At 54.0% G+C, this 22,651-nt stretch overlaps 5 protein-coding genes across 5 annotated transcripts in view; all 5 read left to right on the forward strand.

The window, feature by feature from the left end:
* LOC121106708 (protocadherin alpha-3-like) overlaps positions 1 to 22,651 on the forward strand; it is a 151,605-nt gene that overhangs the window by 24,789 nt on the left and 104,165 nt on the right. The window lies entirely within an intron of this gene.
* The window catches only part of PCDHA2 (protocadherin alpha 2), a 132,274-nt gene that overhangs the window by 7,472 nt on the left and 102,151 nt on the right, over positions 1 to 22,651 (forward strand). The window lies entirely within an intron of this gene.
* PCDHA1 (protocadherin alpha 1) overlaps positions 1 to 22,651 on the forward strand; it is a 132,274-nt gene that overhangs the window by 7,472 nt on the left and 102,151 nt on the right. Inside the window, 1 exon segment of the mRNA NM_001111126.2 lies at positions 4,886 to 5,437. Within this exon segment, the coding sequence (NP_001104596.2) occupies positions 4,886 to 5,437 (552 nt within the window).
* Positions 9,337 to 22,651, forward strand: part of PCDHA4 (protocadherin alpha 4) — a 115,466-nt gene continuing 102,151 nt past the window's right edge. The window contains exon 1 of the mRNA NM_001111134.2: positions 9,337 to 11,859. Coding sequence (NP_001104604.2) covers positions 9,337 to 11,859 — 2,523 coding nt within the window. The remainder of the gene's footprint in view (positions 11,860 to 22,651) is intronic.
* Positions 18,150 to 22,651, forward strand: part of PCDHA5 (protocadherin alpha 5) — a 106,653-nt gene continuing 102,151 nt past the window's right edge. Inside the window, exon 1 of the mRNA NM_001111135.2 lies at positions 18,150 to 20,693. Within this exon, the coding sequence (NP_001104605.1) occupies positions 18,150 to 20,693 (2,544 nt within the window). The remainder of the gene's footprint in view (positions 20,694 to 22,651) is intronic.

Below are 22,651 nucleotides of genomic sequence, written 5' to 3' on the forward strand. Positions count from 1 at the left end.
TGGCATGGGGACTTCTCTTTCTAAGTGACGGATGACAGCAGAGCCATCTGTGATGTGTGCTGAGCTACCATAGGATTCTGTTCTGTCAAGCGCTGCATGTCTCCATTCCCCATTGTCATTGTGTCATTCCTGCTCTGGAAGACATCTGCCACATACACCTTATTTGCTATTGTTTGCATGTGGAATGTTGTTGCTCAGAAAGGAGCTTTACCCAGTATTGAAGATTGCGCCTGATTTCTTTGAATCTCCCCATGATCTTCCCTCTGTTTATATTGCTTTTAGGGGTGGGGATGGAGTATGAAGTAAGTGCCCTCTCTATTTGCCAAGATATTGCCAGACCTAGGTGTTTCAATGAATCAGAACAAGATCCTTTGGATTTCTACTCTCCTCACGTGAGGAAGTCCCACTTGGCTGTTTTTCTTCTTGGATATGTCATGGTGGCAGTGGATGGGATGTTGACTGCTGAGTTTTGTATGCCTTTAAATTGCAGATATTTGGGCTTTTTTTGCTATGAGTGTAGGGGAAATGTTTTACACTCTGCTCAGCTAAGGTTCTAATGGAGTCAAATCCTCCTTAGTTTAAAGGTCACTGTCTGGCTTCCCTTTTCACAGAAATGCAAATGGGTGTGCTGTGCATTTTAGAATTGGTAAACCTTGGCTAAAGCTGATAATTTCCTTCCATGAATTCCTTGAAAATAGCCCTTTTAAACCAGTTATCTGTACCATGAGGCTGATTCTTTTTCTGGGCAGGCAGCTGTTGAGCATCTTGTAGCGTTGCTCATGTCCGAAGTGTGTACTGTCCTCTGGAAGCAGTGTGTGTCCAGTGATTTCAGAACCATCACAGACTGTATTGGAACACAAAAGAAGGGACACCGTGTTCTGTACCCTTGGCTATAATGCTTGGTTTCTCTCTAGCAGCTCTTTATTCTGATTAAAATGTCATGCTGTATTTTTTGGAGCAAGCTTAATATAGATGTTAGCAGAGCTCTAAGATGCGTGACATTAAACAGCGCACTTTTTGATGACTATGGCGTTATATTCTCATCCCTATGAATATAGCATGAAGAAGGATCAGATCTAGTTTTTCCAGGTAAGTGGACAAACATAGCAGGTGGTTAAATAGAAGAAATATATATATACCTTCATGAAGTACCTCTTTGTGTGGGCTCTCATGGAGTGTGCCAGGTGGCTTTGTGGATAAGTATCAGGCCCAGGATCTCTTTCTATGCACTGGTAAAGACACTGATCTCTACCCAAAACCCCACTGCTGTACAAACCTGTAAAATAGGGGGGGGGGGGGGGGGGGGGGGGAGTACACAGGGACCTCATTTTTTCATGAAATTAAGAGATCAGCAAATGTCCCCGTAGTAATTATTCTACATTGTCCTGTGTACAGTATCATTGAAGCATTCTTCTATTTGATAACAGAGGAAGCTGCTCCTGGAAAAGCTAACAAAATACTTTTCATTTGGCTGGATACATTTTTGTCTCAATCGACCTGTTTGGGATAATAAGGGTGTTTGATTGCAGTAGATCTGATGTAAAGAATGGAAATGCAGAACAAAGCGTGTTCTGTTACATTCTGCATGCGAAAGGAATGTATTAATGTAATTCTCCATCCCTGACTGGTGCAGTGTTTGTAAGCATCAGAAAACTTGTTGACAAAGGAATGGAAATGAAGCACAAGGCGTGTTCTCGTACATTCTGAATTTGGTGGAAATGTGATAATGTTGTGTTGAGGGACATCGCTTAGCGAGAACCATTGGTGATGGGTGAATGGTTGGACTGGATGATCCTGTGGGTCTTTTCCAACCTTAGCAATTCTATGATTCTATGATAACGGAAGCCCTAGTCCTTGGTTGCCGGTTTCCCAGAGCCACTCCATTTGTGAACATCGCAGGATTGAAGGACCACAGCTAATCTTCAGTGTTGGAACTTTCACTGTGCTCTGTGTGGAAGGATTTGTGAGAGAAGACATGGTCTCTTTGAATGCTTCATCGGGGCAATAACTCTGCCATTTACAAGGGAACACAGCTAAGGTACAAAGTGCAGGAGAAAGGTACAAAGATACAGGAGACAGAACAATTCAATTTTGTGTTTTGAGTTTACAGTGTGAGATCTGAGCAGAAAGAAAACAGAAGAAAGCACTGGGGAGTGACTGTGAACAGAAAAAGAGGTCTGTTTCTCTCTTTTCACTCCAAGCTCAGTCCTTGCAAGACATGCAGCAACAGCCTGTCAATCCCCTCTTCAAGATGTTTTCCTAATATGGACATTTAGTTTTATTTTGTTGTGGGAAATGTAAAGCAGAACATGTAAATACAGAGTGTTTTCAGAAACACATCAATTAAATCACAGGGATTCTCGCAGAGGAACAACAATCACGGTCATCGTGGGAGCGCTCCTACGACCAAACAGATGCACTCGGTATATTACATGGCTCGCCTATTCCTCTTAGCAAAGGAGTGAGAAAGATCGCTTCGCACCAGATTTAAAGTGAATACAAAAACACTTTTACTGAAGTAACAGCTTGAAAGGTGCGGTGGGTAAGTAATATTTTCCATATGTATCAGAAAGAGAAGGTAAGTGCGAGGAATGGGAAACGGCAAAAATAAAGTGAACCCGGCGCGATACGCAGAGAAGCACACAGGCAATTCCTGCAGCGAGCCACATGATGCCGCTCTGAGCTAAGGAACGCGCTACGCGATCGGGGGAAAGGGAGGGGAACACCTTCCGGTGCCCGTGGAAAAGAAGGCAGAGCAAGAGCGAGCGGCGCGGAGGAGGACGCGCGTCCCGTGAGGAGGGATTCTGTCGGCGTCGGACGCGGTCGGAGGGCTTGGAGCAGGCACGTCGGGAGGTGCGGGGCGTGGAGAAGGATCGGCGCAGCGGTGAGGGCGATGGTCGGCGTTGGAGCAGCGCGGCGGAGCTGGGCGGCCGCGGTGGTGGTGCTGCAGGCGGCCTGGGCGCTGGTCGGCGGGCAGGTGCGGTACTCGGTGCCGGAGGAAGCCGAGGCCGGCACGGTGGTGGGGCGGCTGGCGCAGGACCTGGGCCTGGAGGCGGGCGAGGCGGAGGCGCGGCGGCTGCGTCTGGTGGCGCGGGGCCGGCGGGCGAGCGTGGAGGTGAGCGGGGCGAGCGGGGCGCTGGTGGTGAGCTCGCGGCTGGACCGGGAGGAGCTGTGCGGGAAGAGCGCGCCGTGCGCCCTGCGTCTGGAGGTGCTGCTGGACCGGCCGCTGCGCGTCTTCCACGTGGAGGTGGAGGTGACCGACATCAACGACAATGCCCCGCGCTTCCCCGCCGCCTACAAAAACATCAGCATCGCGGAATCGTCTCTGCCCGGGTCGCGTTTCCCTCTGGAGGGCGCGTCGGATGCGGATATAGGTTCGAACGCGCAGCTCTCCTATTCACTGAGCCCCTCCGAGCACTTCGCTTTGGATGTAAAATCCCCTGATGACAACTTGAAATCCCTTTTCCTGGTGTTAACGCATCCTTTGGACCGCGAGTCGCTGTCCGAGCACCGCTTGGTGCTGACGGCGAGTGACGGGGGCAGGCCGGCGCTGACGGGCACGGTGCAGCTGGTGATCTCGGTGCTGGATGCGAACGACAACGCGCCGCAGTTCAACCAGTCGGTGTATAAAGTGCAGCTGCCGGAGGACGCGGCGGAGGGGACTCTGGTGGCGCGAGTGGCAGCCACGGACCCAGACGTGGGATTTAATCAGGAGTTTTCTTACAGCATCGTCAGTTCTGTTCCTGCGTCTCAGAGCGATGCATTCAGCATAGATCCGCGGACGGGGGAGATCAGACTCACGGGCCCCTTAGATTTCGAGGACGTCCACCAACACGAGTTGCAAATCGAGGCGAGAGATAAGGGGACGCCCCCGTTGTCGGGCCACTGTAGCGTCATTTTGGAGGTGCTGGACGTGAACGACAACGCGCCGGAGGTGTGGGTGACGTCGCTGTCGGTGCCGGTGCCCGAGGACGCGGCGCTGGGGACGGTGGTGGCGCTGCTGAGCGTGTCGGACCGGGACTCGGGGCCGAACGGGCGGGTGCGCTGCGCGGTGCGGCCGCCGTCGCCGTTCGGGCTGGTGGCGACGTTCGCGGGCTCGTACTCGCTGGTGCTGCGGGAGGCGTTGGACCGGGAGCGGGTGTCGGAGTACGAGGTGGAGGTGCGTGCGGAGGACGGCGGGGCGCCGCCGCTGCGCGCCAGCCGCGGGCTGCGGGTGCCGGTGTCGGACGTGAACGACAACGCGCCGGCGTTCGCGCAGGCCGTGTACACGGTGCTGGCGCGGGAGAACAACGCGGCGGGCGCGGAGCTGGCGCGGCTGTGGGCGCGGGACCCGGACGAGGCGGGCAACGGGCGCGTGAGCTACTCGGTGGCGGAGGGCGGCGCGGGGACCGGCTCGGGCTCGGGCTCGGGGTGGCGTCCGGCGTCGAGCTACGTGTCGGTGGACGCGGAGAGCGGGCGCCTGCGTGCGCTGCGTCCGCTGGACTACGAGGAGCTGCAGGTGCTGCAGTTCGAGGTGCGGGCGGTGGACGCGGGGGAGCCGCCGCTGTGCGGCAACGCCACGGTGCAGCTGTTCGTGGTGGACGAGAACGACAACGCGCCGGCGCTGCTGCCGCCTGCGGGCGGCGGGCCGTGGCCCTGGGCTGCGGGCGAGGCGGCGGAGCCGGGGTCGCGGCCGCCGGGCTCGGCGGGTTCGGCGGGTTCGGCGGGCTCGGCGGTGTCGTCGTGGTCGCTGTGGGCGCGGGCGGCGTGGGGCGCGCCGGCGGGGCAGGTGGTGGCGAAGATCCGCGCGGTGGACGCGGACTCGGGCTACAACGCGTGGCTGCGCTACGAGCTGCGGGAGCCGCGGGGCGAGGGCCCGTTCCGCGTGGGGCTGTACAGCGGCGAGGTGAGCACGGCGCGGGCGCTGGAGGAGGCGGACGGCCCGCGGCAGAGGCTGCTGATCGTGGTGCGGGACCACGGGGAGCCGCCGCGCTCGGCCACGGCCACGCTGAGCGTGTCGCTGGTGGAGGGCGCCGAGGCGGCGCTGGCGGCGGTGGGGGCGGTGGGGGCGGTGTCGGTGTCGGCGGGGGCGGGGCTGCGGCCGGCGGCGAGCGCGGAGGGCGGATCTGCGGCGTCGGGAGCGTCGGCGGCGACGAACGTGTGGCTGGTGGTGGCCATCTGCGCGGTGTCGAGCCTGTTGGTGCTGGCGGTGGTGCTGTACGGGGCCGGGCGCTGGGCGCCGCGGGCGGCGGTGCTGGCGGGGCCCGGTCCGGCGACGCTGGTGTGCGCCAGCGAGGTGGGCAGCTGGTCGTACTCGCAGCGCCAGAGCCGGAGCCTGTGCGTGGCCACGGACGGCGCGGGCAAGAGCGACCTGATGGTGTTCAGCCCCAACTGCCCTCCGGCGCCCGGCCCCGCGCCGAAGGAGACGCCGCAGGAGCCGCCCTCTTTGCTGGACACGGTCAGTGCCATTCATGCCTTGCTTTCTTCCTGCTATGATTGTATGAGTAACAGTATAAATTCCTTCGTTTAACTGTGTGTACTTTAGTAAGAATTTTTGGAGTCATTGTAAATCACCAAGTGTGATCTGCATATTGTCTGCCAGGTTCTCTGTGTATGGCACAGTTCGTCAGGTTTCATCGGGTTTACTGCTGTCGTCTGTTGGAGGGGTCTGTGGAAGTGGCAGTCAGCTTTATGGTGCTAAATGCATATTTTTCACATTTGTTGGAGTGAATGTGGTAGTAGCACACGGTAGAGCTTGGGCTTTTTCTCCAGTGAATATGGACTTTATATGTAAGTCCCTGCCCGTGAGAGAACACATCATCATTGAGAAGACTACAGAGCTTGTCAAGGAACACAAATGGGAGATGTTTATTGTCTTCTGAATCCTTGTGGGAGTGGGGACATGGTATTGGAATGCTCATACTGTCTTTTAAAGCCATAGGCTTTTAGTCTTGGTTGTTCTTAGGAGGGGGGGATCTTGTCTGAAGGAAATGGTGCTGCTAGGTAGAAGAGGAAGAGAGTCACTGAACAAGAGTTGGAAAATGCCAGCTGAGCTGGAGATACTATTTGACAAGGGATGGGTAATGGGTTGCCAGTAGAAAAGCTGGAAAAGAGACGGAACGCATAGTGCTGCTTGGCCTGGATCCCCTCAGAACCTCCTGAACGTCACGTGTCAGGTTTTAACATCGGAGGATGTGTGCTATTCATACTTCTACACTACTGCCTCACTGTATCTGTTGGAAGCATCTTTTGGCTGTCTTCCCTGGGCTTCCTCTTGCCTCGGGGAGAGGAGCATTTAGTAAGCTTTGAGCATCACAGGAGATATTGTCTTTGTTGGGACATGGGGAGCCTGCCAACCCAGTGACTGGTGACAGCAGGTCCACCTGTGTAGTGTGATGGGCTTCTCTAATTCTGTGTTTCCTCACTCCTTGTTGCCCTTGTGGCATTCCTGCTTCTGAAGACATCTGCCACATGCACCTTTATTCACTTGTGTTAGAGTATGGCATTTTGTTGTTCAAAGAAGGAGTTTTTCCCAGTATTGGTGTTTTTGGCTGAATTGTCTGAACTTCACTGCAGTCTTCTCAGTGGTTGTTTTGTTGCTTGGGACGAGAACAAATGCTCTCTGTATTCCATATGTTGGCAAGCCTTGTGTTTCAATAATATGGAATGGGATCTTTTCTCCTGCCAGAAAAATGTCCAACTCAGTTGTTTTTCTTCTCTGTCATTAGAAATATGTGGGTGACAGAAATATGTGGATGAGATGTAGTGCCCTGTGTTCTGGCTGCTTTCATTTGGCAGACGTTTGAGCAGTTGGCCATGAGTGTGGGGTCTGACTTTTCCACTCTAGTGTGCTGAGATAGTCATTGAGAGAAAGTCATTAGCTGTCAGGTCTCCCTCTTACTTCCTTTCTGACAGATGTGTGCCAGAGTGTACTACACCCTATCTAGTGTTCTTTCTGTCAATAGTCAGCAACTGATATTACAGGTAAGTCATTCGCATCCAGAGAGTATGTGTTTGAGAGACAGCTATACATTTTTGTTTAGTTGTGCACCTTCCTTCCTTCCCTCCCTCCTTCCCTCCCTCCTTCCCTCCCTCCTTCCCTCCCTCCTTCCCTCCCTCCTTCCTTCCCTCCCTCCTTCCTTCCCTCCCTCCCTCCTTCCCTCCTTCCTTTCCTGCCTCCCTCCCTCCCTCCTTCTTGTCTGGAGTACATATGCTGTGGGAATTGCCTGTAGGTTTGGAGCTTTTTGGTGATCATGTGTGTACCAATGGGGAGAGCAGTTTTGCACTGCTAAAGACTCAGCTAAGAAATGCGCGATGCGATCGGGGGAAGGAAGGTGTCCTTGCCAGTTCTTGCTGACCCCTCTGTAGTGTCCTTTGAAAGAGGATTGCAGCCCTGTGGCAGGTCACAGCAGGTGCTGTTCCACTGGTTACCTTGGAGTGCAGACAGGATGTCCCTTGTGTGTGCTGCTTGTTGAACAGGGCCTGTTGTTTTTAATGCATACCCAGAGTGCAAGAGAGAATTTTCCAGAGGAAAGCCTGGAGAAGAGGCATGGCACAGAGCATTGCTTGGCCAGGATCCGCTCAGAACTCCTAGAACTTTTAGCTGAGAGGCCTTTCTGAGCTTGAGAAGCTTTGTGTTCTTCGTGGTACATTGCTTTGTGTGTTTGGAGGCTTTCCATGTTGTCTGCATTGGGGGAATCCTAGGTGCATGTAGAGGAAGACCAGCTAAGCTCAGAGAGCCAAACTGGAGCATATTTTACATGAGACGTGGGGAGGCCTTCAACCAAGCAATCGCTAATAGCAAGGCCACCTGTGAGGTGTGATGAGCAGGGTCCTGTGCAGTCAAACTCTGTGTCCTCACTCCCTGTTGTCTTTGTGTCTTTTATGCTTGTGAAGCCATCTTCCAGTGCAGGTAAGTTGTTTATATTAAAGGAAGATGTGATCAATAGACAACTGTATGCTTTTTCACAGCTAGTTGTGATCCCTTTATATTGGATGTGGTGAGAGTTCCCTGGATATTACCCAGATTGGAGTAGTTACAATAGCGATGTGCATACCAGTGCAGGTATGATACACAGGAGGCTGAACTCAGATGGTGTAAATGAAACACAGCCTTTGTCTGGCTTTGCACAGACAAAGAGGCGAATTGAAGGTGGAGCAGAGAAGAGCAGTGTAGGCAGGCGGTGGATTAGGCCCTGGATCTTTAGACAATGATCAGGAATCCTCCCACTGTTCTGCACCTGGCTTTACTGAAATGGGGAGAGAAGATAAGTGAAATTGAGACACTGGCTCCAGTATCTGACACCTGTGACATGCCATCTACGCATGGCAAGAGCAAATGGCAAACACAGATACCCCAAATACTGAAATCTCAGCCCTTATCTCATCCGATGGAAACATCTCACTGATAAATAATGTAGGTTGCTCACACCTGCTCCCACAGCATTTCCCACAGCACTACTCTTCTCACCTTCTGCCTCAGCTCCACCCACAGGGAAGTGGGTCAGATCAACATTCCCAGTTCTTCACTCTCACTTCACACTTGTTCCCTTTGAGAGCAGCAGGTGATCACCAGCAGGGTACATCACCGAACTGCTCTGTTCCCATGGGTGAGAGCAGTGGGGAGGACCTATCGATCGTGAGTGCAAGAAGGAGATCTGATTGCCACTTTCCTCCCTGTGCTCAGTCCTTGAAAGACAGATCAGCAGCCTGTGAAGTCACATATGTTTTCACTACAATCAAAGTGTATATGATCTAAAATGTATGTGTAAGAAGAACATGTGACCAGAGCACATCTGAAACTGTTAAGTAAAATGGAAAGGATCCCTAACAGGAAGAAATGGACATATTCACATTGCAGTAACCACAGTACATATCAAGGCACCGTAGTTCACCGTAAAAACACGTCTGAAAGATAGTTTGTGCCTCAGTGAAAAGCGGTGCGAGTACGGAATCGGCAGGGGAAAAAAACCAACAACAAGAACAAAAAAAAAACATCAACAAAGGCGAAATACAACAATCTGAAAAAGAAGTGAATCACAAGGAATGAGGAGAAGAAAATGGAAAACAAAGCCGAGGCGAACATACAGCTCGGTACCCAGAGAAGCACAGAGGCAATTCCCGCAGCGAGCCACATGATGCCGCTCTGAGATAAGGAACGCGCTACGCGATCGGGGGAAAGGGAGGGGAACACCTTCCGGTGCCCGTGGAAAAGAAGGCAGAGCAAGAGCGAGCGGCGCGGTGGAGGACGCGCGTCCCGTGAGGAAGGATTCTGTCGGCGAGCGCGGTCGGAGGGCTTGGAGCAGGCACGTCGGGAGGTGCGGGGCGTGGAGAAGGATCGGCGCAGCGGTGAGGGCGATGGTCGGCGTTGGAGCAGCGCGGCGGAGCTGGGCGGCCGCGGTGGTGGTGCTGCAGGCGGCCTGGGCGCTGGTCGGCGGGCAGGTGCGGTACTCGGTGCCGGAGGAAGCCGAGGCCGGCACGGTGGTGGGGCGGCTGGCGCAGGACCTGGGCCTGGAGGCGGGCGAGGCGGAGGCGCGGCGGCTGCGTCTGGTGGCGCGGGGCCGGCGGGCGAGCGTGGAGGTGAGCGGGGCGAGCGGGGCGCTGGTGGTGAGCTCGCGGCTGGACCGGGAGGAGCTGTGCGGGAAGAGCGCGCCGTGCGCCCTGCGTCTGGAGGTGCTGCTGGACCGGCCGCTGCGCGTCTTCCACGTGGAGGTGGAGGTCACCGACATCAACGACAATGCCCCGCGCTTCCCCACCGCCTACAAAAACATCAGCGTCCCGGAGAACTCCCCTCCCGGTTCTCGTTTCCCTCTGGAGGGCGCGTCGGATGCGGATATCGGTTCGAATGCGCAGGTCTCCTATACACTGAGCCCCTCCGAGCACTTCGCGCTGGAAGTGAAATCTATAGATGACAACAAAATCTCTGTAGCTTTGATTTTAACGCATCCTCTGGACCGCGAGTCGCTGTCCGAGCACCGCTTGGTGCTGACGGCGAGTGACGGGGGCAGGCCGGCGCTGACGGGCACGGTGCAGCTGGTGATCTCGGTGCTGGATGCGAACGACAACGCGCCGCAGTTCAACCAGTCGGTGTATAAAGTGCAGCTGCTGGAAGACGCCGCGCCGGGAACACTCCTTCTGCAAATAACTGCAACAGACAAAGACGAGGGGATTAACCAGGAAGTCTATTATGCCTTTTCAGACACAGTTCCTGAGGACGTGAAGGAATTATTTATAATTGATGGAATATCTGGGAAAATGAGAACAGCAGGAGAACTGGATTTCGAAGATGTTCGATCATTCGACCTCGAAGTAGAGGCGAGAGATAACGGCATTCCTCCCTTGTCAGGACACTGCAAGGTTGTGGTGGAGGTGTTGGATGTGAACGACAACGCGCCAGAGGTGTGGGTGACGTCGCTGTCGGTGCCGGTGCCCGAGGACGCGGCGCTGGGGACGGTGGTGGCGCTGCTGAGCGTGTCGGACCGGGACTCGGGGCCGAACGGGCGGGTGCGCTGCGCGGTGCGGCCGCCGTCGCCGTTCGGGCTGGTGGCGACGTTCGCGGGCTCGTACTCGCTGGTGCTGCGGGAGGCGCTGGACCGGGAGCGGGTGTCGGAGTACGAGGTGGAGGTGCGTGCGGAGGACGGCGGGGCGCCGCCGCTGCGCGCCAGCCGCGGGCTGCGGGTGCCGGTGTCGGACGTGAACGACAACGCGCCGGCGTTCGCGCAGGCCGTGTACACGGTGCTGGCGCGGGAGAACAACGCGGCGGGCGCGGAGCTGGCGCGGCTGTGGGCGCGGGACCCGGACGAGGCGGGCAACGGGCGCGTGAGCTACTCGGTGGCGGAGGGCGGCGCGGGCTCGGGCTCGGGGTGGCGTCCGGCGTCGAGCTACGTGTCGGTGGACGCGGAGAGCGGGCGCCTGCGTGCGCTGCGTCCGCTGGACTACGAGGAGCTGCAGGTGCTGCAGTTCGAGGTGCGGGCGGTGGACGCGGGGGAGCCGCCGCTGTGCGGCAACGCCACGGTGCAGCTGTTCGTGGTGGACGAGAACGACAACGCGCCGGCGCTGCTGCCGCCTGCGGGCGGCGGGCCGTGGCCCTGGGCTGCGGGCGAGGCGGCGGAGCCGGGGTCGCGGCCGCCGGGCTCGGCGGGTTCGGCGGTGTCGTCGGGCTCGGCGGTGTCGTCGTGGTCGCTGTGGGCGCGGGCGTCGTGGGGCGCGCCGGCGGGGCAGGTGGTGGCGAAGATCCGCGCGGTGGACGCGGACTCGGGCTATAACGCGTGGCTGCGCTACGAGCTGCGGGAGCCGCGGGGCGAGGGCCCGTTCCGCGTGGGGCTGTACAGCGGCGAGGTGAGCACGGCGCGGGCGCTGGAGGAGGCGGACGGCCCGCGGCAGAGGCTGCTGATCGTGGTGCGGGACCACGGGGAGCCGCCGCGCTCGGCCACGGCCACGCTGAGCGTGTCGCTGGTGGAGGGCGCCGAGGCGGCGCTGGCGGCGGTGGGGGCGGTGTCGGTGTCGGCGGGGGCGGGGCTGCGGCCGGCGGCGAGCGCGGAGGGCGGATCTGCGGCGTCGGGAGCGTCGGCGGCGACGAACTTGTGGCTGGTGGTGGCCATCTGCGCGGTGTCGAGCCTGTTGGTGCTGGCGGTGGTGCTGTACGGGGCCGGGCGCTGGGCGCCGCGGGCGGCGGTGCTGGCGGGGCCCGGTCCGGCGACGCTGGTGTGCGCCAGCGAGGTGGGCAGCTGGTCGTACTCGCAGCGCCAGAGCCGGAGCCTGTGCGTGGCCACGGACGGCGCGGGCAAGAGCGACCTGATGGTGTTCAGCCCCAACTGCCCTCCGGCGCCCGGCCCCGCGCCGAAGGAGACGCCGCAGGAGCCTCCCTCTCTTCTGGACACGGTCAGTGCCTCTCGCGGCCTGCTCGCACCTTACTTCCTGCCTCCCTTCCTTTCCTTCTTTTTGCTTTCTTCCTGTTTTCTTTTCTTTTCTTTTCTCTGCTTCCTTTCTTTCCATCCCATTCTTTTTGCAGGGACTTCGAGTTCTGAGTGTTCTGTTGAACCGCTGTTGAACTCTTTTCTTGAGGAGTAGCTGCTGGTGGCTTTGATGTTTGTGTCTGAGATGTGTGTTATGAGTGTGTTGTATGTGTAATTTTCTTCACATATGTTATGCTAGGACCTTGTTGTTGGGTCTTGTGGTGCTGATAGAAGAACGGTGGTGTCTTGCTGATGATCTGTCATCTTTTTTTCTGTAACATGCGTAAGGCATGTGGTATTGGACTCTCTTCCACTTCAACTTACATCCATTCTTTGCTGTTCTACTTATGAGCCTATTTTGTGCAATTCTGTGAAGACCTTTATTTTACAATTGTATCTTAAAAAAAGGGCCATTCTGGTAGTGGTTGTCCACCGGGCAGTTTCCTCTTCTTTTTATAATGTAGAGTGTGATTGTGTTGGTAACAGGGCTGTTTTTTTCCTTTGATTCTCCCTTGCAAGAGACACAACTCAATACACTGATTGTTATCTCAGCATGTTCTCTGTGTGCATGGTGTATCTCTATCTGCATCAGTTCATCAGACAAAGTCATGATGAATTTGGGAAAGCAGTGATGGACTTTTCCCGTATCCTTTCCAAACTTGCAAACTGTACTGGTTCTTGCCAATGCCTCTGTTGTTCCCTCTGAGAGAGTAGTGCAGGCGAGGTGCTGAGCCTGTTGAAGACCTTGGAGTGCTGACAGTGATATTGTTTTGATATGTTTTTTGTTCATCAGGTGAAATGATGCAAAGCAATGAATTTTTTGTTCCGAATGTTGGGAGAAGGTATGGCTCAGGGTACTTCTGTAACACTTTTCTCTGAAGTTAGCACTCAAGACCTGTTCAATGAAAATCGTTTGCTTTTTGTTTAATTTATTATTTTTGCCATTATTTATTGGTGGGGACAAGTTTTGGGCTATAACCTGTCATATCCCGTTGCCGTATGTGGTTCTCAAGGGTGATTGTAGGTTGTGGAGCTGTTAGTGCGCAGGCTGTGTTTATTGGAGTTCTACTCCTGCTGCTGGGCAGGGGACTTTCATTGCTTGTGTTGCTCTTTTTCAGAAGGAAATCAGTGCCTCGTCTGATTTGCCATGTCACAATGTTTTCCATAAATTCTGTTAGCTGATGGTGTGCTGCATTTCCAGATGGGACTGGTGAACGTCTGGAAGTCAGAAGGCTTGGTCTTGAGGCAACAGTCCAGCATGTAGTATTCACCATCATTGGCCCTGGCTATGTTGTTGTCAGTCATAGTTTCTTTTGAAAAATTCTGTCCTCATCTTCTTCCATTGTTCTTGATGGTCATGCGATGCAAGGTGACAGTTGTGCCTGTAGAGTTTTCTGATTGTAGACTTGTGTTCTAGCAGATGTAGTTTATCCTCTTTAGATGTTCTTTCAGTAATTCAGGCTGAATTTGAATGAGGTGAGGCTGCTGAGGGCCTCATCCTTTCAAGGTCTGATTATTTCCGAAGAGGGCAGTTCAACACCTTCCTTATCCTGCTGTTCCTTTGCTTACCCGCTTCCTCACTGATATTTCAATTTCTGTACACTCTTGGTTTTCCTTCCTAGAATCATTCTGCATGTAGTCCGTTTTGGAAATGATGTGCAGTCTGGCCTTTCAGTCCTCTCTTTCTGAGCATGAACACGTGCTGCTCAAGTAGAAGGGGTTGCAAAGATGGAGTATCGTGAAATGAAGTCCATTCTTTTCTTTCACATTCTAAGATGCAGTTTTCTTGTAGGCAGCCACACCGGTGTAGCTGTGTTTACTTGCCACATCTCTGCTTTTGGCAGATCATGCTGGTGTCTCCCAAGTTTGTGTCATCAGAAACAGTGTCCTCCTTTTTACTGATCCTTCATAGAAATAGTGCTGATATGTGGATATCATTGGCATGTGGGTGTTTCTTTTTATACTCTTTTTACACTATCACTTTAATACCACAGGGAGTTTCCGGAGAGGATGACGTAGCACAAGCCATATTCTGTGTTCTATTTCCATGTATGATATTAGCGATTTGAAACAGGGGCTAATGGAAGAACAACGGGAGGTAGGACAAATAATGAAAGAACAGTTTTGCCATGGTCGGCGAACACTGTTAAAGTGTGAGACTGCAGAGGGCGTTGCAGTGTCGTTTCAATATATGCTGTGGTGCCAGGCTTTCTTATCTCCCGTGAGTGCTGATAAGAACAATGTGATTCTTTCTGTGTGCCTTAAAAACATGTTGCAAAGGGGTGAGCAGTTCCTCCCACCAGATGCAGTCTCTTGCTCTGGCACCTGCCTGATGTAGGAAATGTGTTTGGTAATGGGATGTGAGATGCAGAATGCTGTGTACTTTCTGAGAATGTTCCCCCCAAGTATTGGGAAAGATACTCGCAGCAGTGCCAGTTCTAATGCCGCAATCTATAAGAAGTCAGATGTAATTCTTCTTATAATTTCCATACGTGATTACTTGGAAGGTGAGAACGTTCAGAGTGCAGTTCATGCTGCTGGAAAGAGCCTGGCAGACAGTGTGTGTTTCTGCAGCTACCCAGCTGTTTGTGCTGTCAGTGATGAGGGAAGGTGAAGATCTGCACTTCCATGGGTCGTGATCAGGGTGGGGCCTAGAGCCGTGTCCAGATGGTGGAGTGGATCAGTGTGCAGGTGTTGTGATAGTGATCGTGTGAACTGTACCCAGTATGGCCTGGGTGTTTGATCCTTGGGAGTCCTTAGCAGTGAAGTGTCTTGTGTGAGGGAAATGATGATGATGCTTGGTAGATTGTGTGGTGAACCAGTGGCCAAGAGCTGGAAATGGTTGACTGGAGATACTATTTGCCATGGCCTGGGATAGAGGTTGCAAGAATTAATTGTGGAGAAGAGGCTACGTACTCTCTGGTGCTCTGAGCAGTCTTGTTCTGTCTCCTCATTTGCTGTTGTATTTGTGGTGTTCCTGCTTGTGAAGTCATTTTCCATATGTTCCTTTATTCACTTGTGTTTGAATGTGGGATGCTGTTTCTCCTACAGGAGTTTTTCCCAGCGTTGATGATTCTGGCTGATGTCTCTGAACCTCCCTGTGATCTTCACTCTGCTCCTATTCCTCCTTGGGATGGAAGGAAGTGCTTTCTTTTATTAAAGATGCTGGCAAACCGTATGCTTAATTGAAGTACAATGGGATCTTTCAGCTTTTTCTCTCCCGATATAAGGATGTCCTCCTCTGTTTTTTGTTTTTGTTTTCTTTTCTCACATTTGAAATAAGTTGTTGAGAGTAGATGAGATGCAGTGTGTTGAGTTCTGACTGCTGTCAGATTGGACACCTTTGAGCAGCTGGCCGTGAGCCAGGGTTCTGGATTTTCTAGTTCAGTGAGCTGAGGTTGTGATGAAGAGAATTTTATTAGATTTCAGCTTTCCCTTTTGCTTCCATTCTGGTAGATGTGCTCCAGGGAAAACCTCACACTAATCTGTGATAGCATTCTTTTTCTTAATAAGCATACAGCCACTACTACAGCCATACTTAAGGTAAGTTTTTCAAATTAAAAAAAATATATATGCATTCAGTAGACAGCTGTACGTTTTGCACTGTTTAGTTATGGTCTTTTTATGTTGATGGAGTGTGTCTTTTTGATGCATTGTCACGTTGGTTTTAACCTTCTGGTAGTCATGTGTGTACCAGTGCAGCTAATATACCATGACCCAAGGGAAGGAAGAGTTCATCTTTGCATTTTGAATCTGAATTCAGGTGGTATAAATGAAACTCTACTGGCACCATATGCATCTGGACTCCTGATGTCTTTACTTTTCCATTAAGACTGGCAGTCTTCAGTACTTCAATGGCAGACTTCCACATGAAATGGTGATAAATTGGAGCATGAAAGCAAAGAGGACTGTAAGCCAAAGCATGTTGCTTGTCTCTGAACCGTGTTTTCTGTGTTTGTGAGTTGTAAGGGATGAAGATGCAAGTTTCTCTCCACCTTGGCCTGACTGCTGCTGTTGTGCAGAGCAGGTGGTAGTGAATGCAATAGGTGGCAGAGAAGAGGTGTGTAGGTAGGTGGTGGATTTTTCCATGTAAGTTAAGATGCATGCAGTGCTTTTCAGGGATGTGGGAGAGGAGAACGATAATGTTTAGCTGCTGACTCCGGCATCCTTACCCACTAGCGTGTCTGTAGCAAATAGTGAGGAAAAATGGCAAAAAGAAAATACACATAAAAATGGAAAATCCAAGAACTCAAAACCCAAAACGTCAACTTTGTCTGAAGGAAGCATCTCTCCAGTAACATAGCTTGTTTGCACTTCTGTTCACCCATGCTCAGTGCATCTCCTCTCACCTCCACCTCTACTGGTTCCCATCTGCAGGGAAGCTGAAGCTGACTGGCATTACCAACGCTTCTCTCTCTCCTTACACATCTTCCCTTTGAACACATCACAGCAAGGTCCCTATGGCCTTGAACTGCCAACAGAGCAGGTGGGCAGCAGAGAATCCCTCCTGGAGGAGTGCTTCACCAAACTACCCTGTTTCCATGGAAGAGAGCACTGGGAATGAATCCATCGTCCAAAATCAATGCACACAAATCCATGGGCCCCAATGTGATGCACACACGTGCGGTGAGGAAGCTGGCAGAAGTGACATCCAAACCACTCTTAAGGATGTTCGAAGGGTCTCCAGGTGCTTGGTTCAGTATTGCTCGGCAACTTCTTCAGTTACCTGGATGAAGGCATAGAATCTACTACCCTCAGCAGGTTTGCTGATGATACAAAGCTGCTGAGAGCATCTGCGACACCAGAAGGCTGTGCTGCCATTTACGTAGACATGGACAGTCCAGCAGATTGGACAGAAGGGACCCTGACGAGGTTCAACAAGAGCACAGGTAGAGTCTTGCACCCAGGAGAAATAACAGCATGGATCAGTACAGATTAGAGGCTGACCTGCAGGAGAAAAGCTCTGCAGCACCCTGCAACCTTCGTCCAGGTGGCCTGCAGGTTGGTCTTGAGCCATCAGTGTGCCCTTGAGGTCAGGAAGACCAACGATATCCTGGCCAATGTGTCACATTAAAAGGAGGATGGCCAGCAGTTTGAGGGGCATGATCCTTCTCATCTACTCTGCCCCAGTGAGGCCACATCTGGAGCACTATGTCCAGTTCTGGGCTACCCTGTTCAAGGAGGGGATCTCCTTGAACAAGTCTGGGAGAGGGCAACAAATGTGGGGCCAGCAGCATAGCCCATGCAAAGAAAAGATGAGAGACCTGTGTCTGTTCAGCGTGGAGAGGAGAAGGCTGAGGGGGGATTCCAACACCATTGATGAATATCTGAAGTGTGGCAGTCATGTCGATCGGTATGAACTCTGTTCATTGGTGAACAACAATAGAACAAGTGGCAACAGTAAAAAACTGGAACACAAGGAAGTTCCCTACAAACATAAGAAAAACTTGTTTATTCTCATAGTGACAGAACTCTGGAACAGGGTGCCTAGAGAGGTTTTGGAGTCTCTTTCTCTTGAGATACTAAATACACCTCTGGATACCTAACTGTGTATCTAACTCTGTATAAATGTCTTGAAAGACGCTTGAATTAAGAGTGAAGAATTCTCTTTCTGAGAAGTTTCAATTGTACTGCAAGATATTTAACCAGACGACAGTGTTAACAGTAACCATAGGAGCTGTCCCACTATCGACAAATAGATTGGATACATTCCACAGCATGCCCATTTAATCTGACGAAAAAAAAGTGTGAAAGATTATTTGGTGCCGTGTTAAATTTCAACAGATACGCAGTTCTACTGAACGAGAACATTGAAAATTTGTATGATACGTCTTCGGAAAAAAAAAAAAAAAGAAAAAGGAAGAAATAGAAGAAGTAATTTGACTCATAATAGCTGGAAAATGGGGGGGAAAAAAAAAAGAAAAAAAAATAGACGAACCGAATCTACATCACAATACACAGAGAAGCACAGAGGTAATTCCCGCAGCGTTCCACATGATGCCGCTCTGAGCTAAGGAACGCGCGATGCGATCGGGGAAAGGGAGGGGAACACCTTCCGGTGCCCGTGGAAAAGAAGGCAGAGCAAGAGCGAGCGGCGCGGAGGAGGATGCGCGTCCCGTGAGGAAGGATTCTGTCAGAGAGCGCGGTCGGAGAGCTTGGAGCAGGCACGTCGGGAGGTGCGGGGCGTGGAGAAGGATCGGCGCAGCGGTGAGGGCGATGGTCGGCGTTGGAGCAGCGCGGCGGAGCTGGGCGGCCGCGGTGGTGGTGCTGCAGGCGGCCTGGGCGCTGGTCGGCGGGCAGGTGCGGTACTCGGTGCCGGAGGAAGCCGAGGCCGGCACGGTGGTGGGGCGGCTGGCGCAGGACCTGGGCCTGGAGGCGGGCGAGGCGGAGGCGCGGCGGCTGCGTCTGGTGGCGCGGGGCCGGCGGGCGAGCGTGGAGGTGAGCGGGGCGAGCGGGGCGCTGGTGGTGAGCTCGCGGCTGGACCGGGAGGAGCTGTGCGGGAAGAGCGCGCCGTGCGCCCTGCGTCTGGAGGTGCTGCTGGACCGGCCGCTGCGCGTCTTCCACGTGGAGGTGGAGGTCACCGACATCAACGACAATGCCCCGCGCTTCCCCAACGCCTACAAAAACATCAGCATTGCAGAATTAACCACTATGCCGGGGACCCGTTTCCCGCTGGAGGGCGCGTCGGATGCGGATATCGGTTCGAACGCGCAGCTCTCCTATACACTGAGCCCCTCCGAGCACTTCAGGATAGAGGAAGAAAACAGTGACTCACGTACTCAATCTCTGTTCCTGGTTCTCACAAAACCTCTGGACCGCGAGTCGCTGTCCGAGCACCGCTTGGTGCTGACGGCGAGTGACGGGGGCAGGCCGGCGCTGACGGGCACGGTGCAGCTGGTGATCTCGGTGCTGGATGCGAACGACAACGCGCCGCAGTTCAACCAGTCGGTGTATAACGCGCATCTGTCTGAAGACGCCTTGGAAGGAACAGTGGTGGTGAGAGTGAATGCCACAGATCCGGACGAGGGAATTAACAGTGAAGTGATTTATGAAATCGATACTTTTAGTCCTTCATCTGCGTCTGACATTTTCACGATCGATGCAAATACTGGGCAAATCAGACTCACGGGACCGCTGGACTATGAGACATTTCCTTTGTATGACCTCCACGTAAAGGCAAGAGATAAGGGGTGGCCGCCTCTGTCGGGTCACTGCAAAGTAGTGGTGGAGGTGCTGGACGTGAACGACAACGCGCCGGAGGTGTGGGTGACGTCGCTGTCGGTGCCGGTGCCCGAGGACGCGGCGCTGGGGACGGTGGTGGCGCTGCTGAGCGTGTCGGACCGGGACTCGGGGCCGAACGGGCGGGTGCGCTGCGCGGTGCGGCCGCCGTCGCCGTTCGGGCTGGTGGCGACGTTCGCGGGCTCGTACTCGCTGGTGCTGCGGGAGGCGCTGGACCGGGAGCGGGTGTCGGAGTACGAGGTGGAGGTGCGTGCGGAGGACGGCGGGGCGCCGCCGCTGCGCGCCAGCCGCGGGCTGCGGGTGCCGGTGTCGGACGTGAACGACAACGCGCCGGCGTTCGCGCAGGCCGTGTACACGGTGCTGGCGCGGGAGAACAACGCGGCGGGCGCGGAGCTGGCGCGGCTGTGGGCGCGGGACCCGGACGAGGCGGGCAACGGGCGCGTGAGCTACTCGGTGGCGGAGGGCGGCGCGGGGACGGGCGCGGGCTCGGGCTCGGGCTCGGGGTGGCGTCCGGCGTCGAGCTACGTGTCGGTGGACGCGGAGAGCGGGCGCCTGCGTGCGCTGCGTCCGCTGGACTACGAGGAGCTGCAGGTGTTGCAGTTCGAGGTGCGGGCGGTGGACGCGGGGGAGCCGCCGCTGTGCGGCAACGCCACGGTGCAGCTGTTCGTGGTGGACGAGAACGACAACGCGCCGGCGCTGCTGCCGCCTGCGGGCGGCGGGCCGTGGCCCTGGGCTGCGGGCGAGGCGGCGGAGCCGGGGTCGCGGCCGCCGGGCTCGGCGGGTTCGGCGGGCTCGGCGGGCTCGGCGGGCTCGGCGGTGTCGTCGTGGTCGCTGTGGGCGCGGGCGGCGTGGGGCGCGCCGGCGGGGCAGGTGGTGGCGAAGATCCGCGCGGTGGACGCGGACTCGGGCTACAACGCGTGGCTGCGCTACGAGCTGCGGGAGCCGCGGGGCGAGGGCCCGTTCCGCGTGGGGCTGTACAGCGGCGAGGTGAGCACGGCGCGGGCGCTGGAGGAGGCGGACGGCCCGCGGCAGAGGCTGCTGATCGTGGTGCGGGACCACGGGGAGCCGCCTCGCTCGGCCACGGCCACGCTGAGCGTGTCGCTGGTGGAGGGCGCCGAGGCGGCGGTGGGGGCGGTGTCGGTGTCGGCGGGGGCGGGGCTGCGGCCGGCGGCGAGCGCGGAGGGCGGATCTGCGGCGTCGGGAGCGTCGGCGGCGACGAACGTGTGGCTGGTGGTGGCCATCTGCGCGGTGTCGAGCCTGTTGGTGCTGGCGGTGGTGCTGTACGGGGCCGGGCGCTGGGCGCCGCGGGCGGCGGTGCTGGCGGGGCCCGGTCCGGCGACGCTGGTGTGCGCCAGCGAGGTGGGCAGCTGGTCGTACTCGCAGCGCCAGAGCCGGAGCCTGTGCGTGGCCACGGACGGCTCGGGCAAGAGCGACCTGATGGTGTTCAGCCCCAACTGCCCTCCGGCGCCTGGCCCCGCGCCGAAGGAGACGCCACAGGAGCCGCTCTCTTTGCTGGACACGGTCAGTGCCTCTCGCGGGACGTTCGCCATTTATTTTCTTCATTTCTTTCTCTTTTCTTTCTGCCGTTTCTTTCTTTTTTTTTCCCTTTTTTTCTTTCTTTCTGCCGTTTCTTCCCATGTACTTCTTTGTCTTTTGCTATATCCCGTCTGTTTATTTCACGTCCTCCTCCGTGTCTCCCCCTCTCCTTCTTCTTTCAGCCCTCCCCTTGTGAACATATGTGGCTACCGGAGTCCCGGGCCCGCTCCGGTCATTGCTGTTTTGGTGCTGGACCTGGCCATGCTCTCAGCGCTCTGCCCTGGGACCATGTCCCCGAGCAGGACCTGCCAGGCGCTGTGAAAGCTGAGGAAAGATGAAGAAGTTGTGGGAGAGTGGGCTATGAATTTTTTTCTCATTTTTCCATGATGAAAAATTGTGATACCGTTTTCATCTGTTTGTGATCCAGTGTGATTTTTTTCTTCCTACTTCTCCCACCATCTTCTTCACATTAGATATGTTCGTGGAGTACCGTTGGATGTCTTCCAATTTTTCTTGTTGCAACCTTGCATTAGTTTTCCTTCTCTCGATTTAATTTATTTATTTTCATTTCTTTGTTTATTGAACATTCACATCTGCGCTGTTGTCCATCCAAGTGCTACTCAATTGTTGGTTTGGAACTTCTTTCTGAGTTTAGTTTTCCAGTATCTGAGTTTTTCTTTTATTATCTTTATTATGCAGTAAAACAGAGCCTTTGTGTTGTCAGTTCTGTAGACACTGTTTCCTGGAAGTGTCTGTCACTGAAGGCCTGCTAGACTTGAAAGGTCTTTCTCTTGATGTTTGTTTACTGCCTTTGGTGATGCTGAGTGTAGACTCTTTGGATATCTGTATCTGAAATTCTCATCTGTGTGAGATGTGGTGGTAAATGACACTGGTGTTTGAGGTTTCTCTTTCCCATGGCGTATTTTTCTCAGCTTTGAGTCAGCTGACAGAGTCACCAGAGAAGTCAATGCATTTTCCCGCATCCTTTCCAACCACGCTATTACTCCTCTGCTGTACAGACTGTCCTTGCCAATTCCTGCCAACCTCTCTGTTGTTCTCTGTGACAGAGAGCCTGAGGCCTTGTGCTGAGGTTGGTCACTTCCAGGTGCTGGTAGCCATGTCCCATATGCTTACACCTGCTTCTGCAACGTGTGATCTGATGCAGAGCCATTAGCACTTGAAAGCTTACTGATTAAAATGTTACTTGTTTCTTTATTTAGTCTGGGAGAACTTGTGGTGGGGTATGTGATGTCCTATTTCCTTGCCAGGTTCAGTTTAAGAAGGTGATTCTGGATTCTAGAGCTGCTGCTGATTTCTTATGATTCAAGCTCTACAAATGCTGTTGGTGGTGTGCAGCATTTCTTCCTGAGTTTGCAGGAGGTTGGAAGACATGAAAGGTCAGTCTGGTTGTGCCAGAACAGCAGGCAGGATTCAGTGTCATTGGTGACACTAAGTACCGTCACTGGATATGGTTTCTTTTCAGAAACTCTGTCTTCCTTTTGTTTTGGTCTCCTTATAAAGAATCACGAAACAAGGCAGCAGTTTAGAGTTGAGGATTATGTTTGTGATGTAAAACTTCTGTATTTCGATTTTCATGGTGGAGTTATAATGAGAAGCAATATGGACTTTTCCGATTTTTATTAGTATTTTTTAATTTTTTTAGTTTGTTGTTGTCTTCTTTGGTAATGAAATTTATTCAGAGAGAATAGTGTGACCATATTCATGGAAATGGGAATGCATACTTATTTTTATTTTTAATAGGAATGCTGTTACCTTTCTTCCTTTCCGTCCTTCCATTCTTCTGTTTTTCCGTCCTCCTTTCTTTCCTTCCTTCCTTTTCTTTTGTCTTCTTTGCTCTTGCTTTTGTTTTTGATTCCCTTCCTCTGTTGTAGATCTTTGTCTATTGACTCTATTGTTTCCCTTGGTCTTGCCCCAGAGTGGGT

The sequence above is a fragment of the Gallus gallus genome, chromosome 13 (assembly GCF_016699485.2).
Source record: "Gallus gallus isolate bGalGal1 chromosome 13, bGalGal1.mat.broiler.GRCg7b, whole genome shotgun sequence".
NCBI lineage: Eukaryota > Metazoa > Chordata > Aves > Galliformes > Phasianidae > Gallus > Gallus gallus.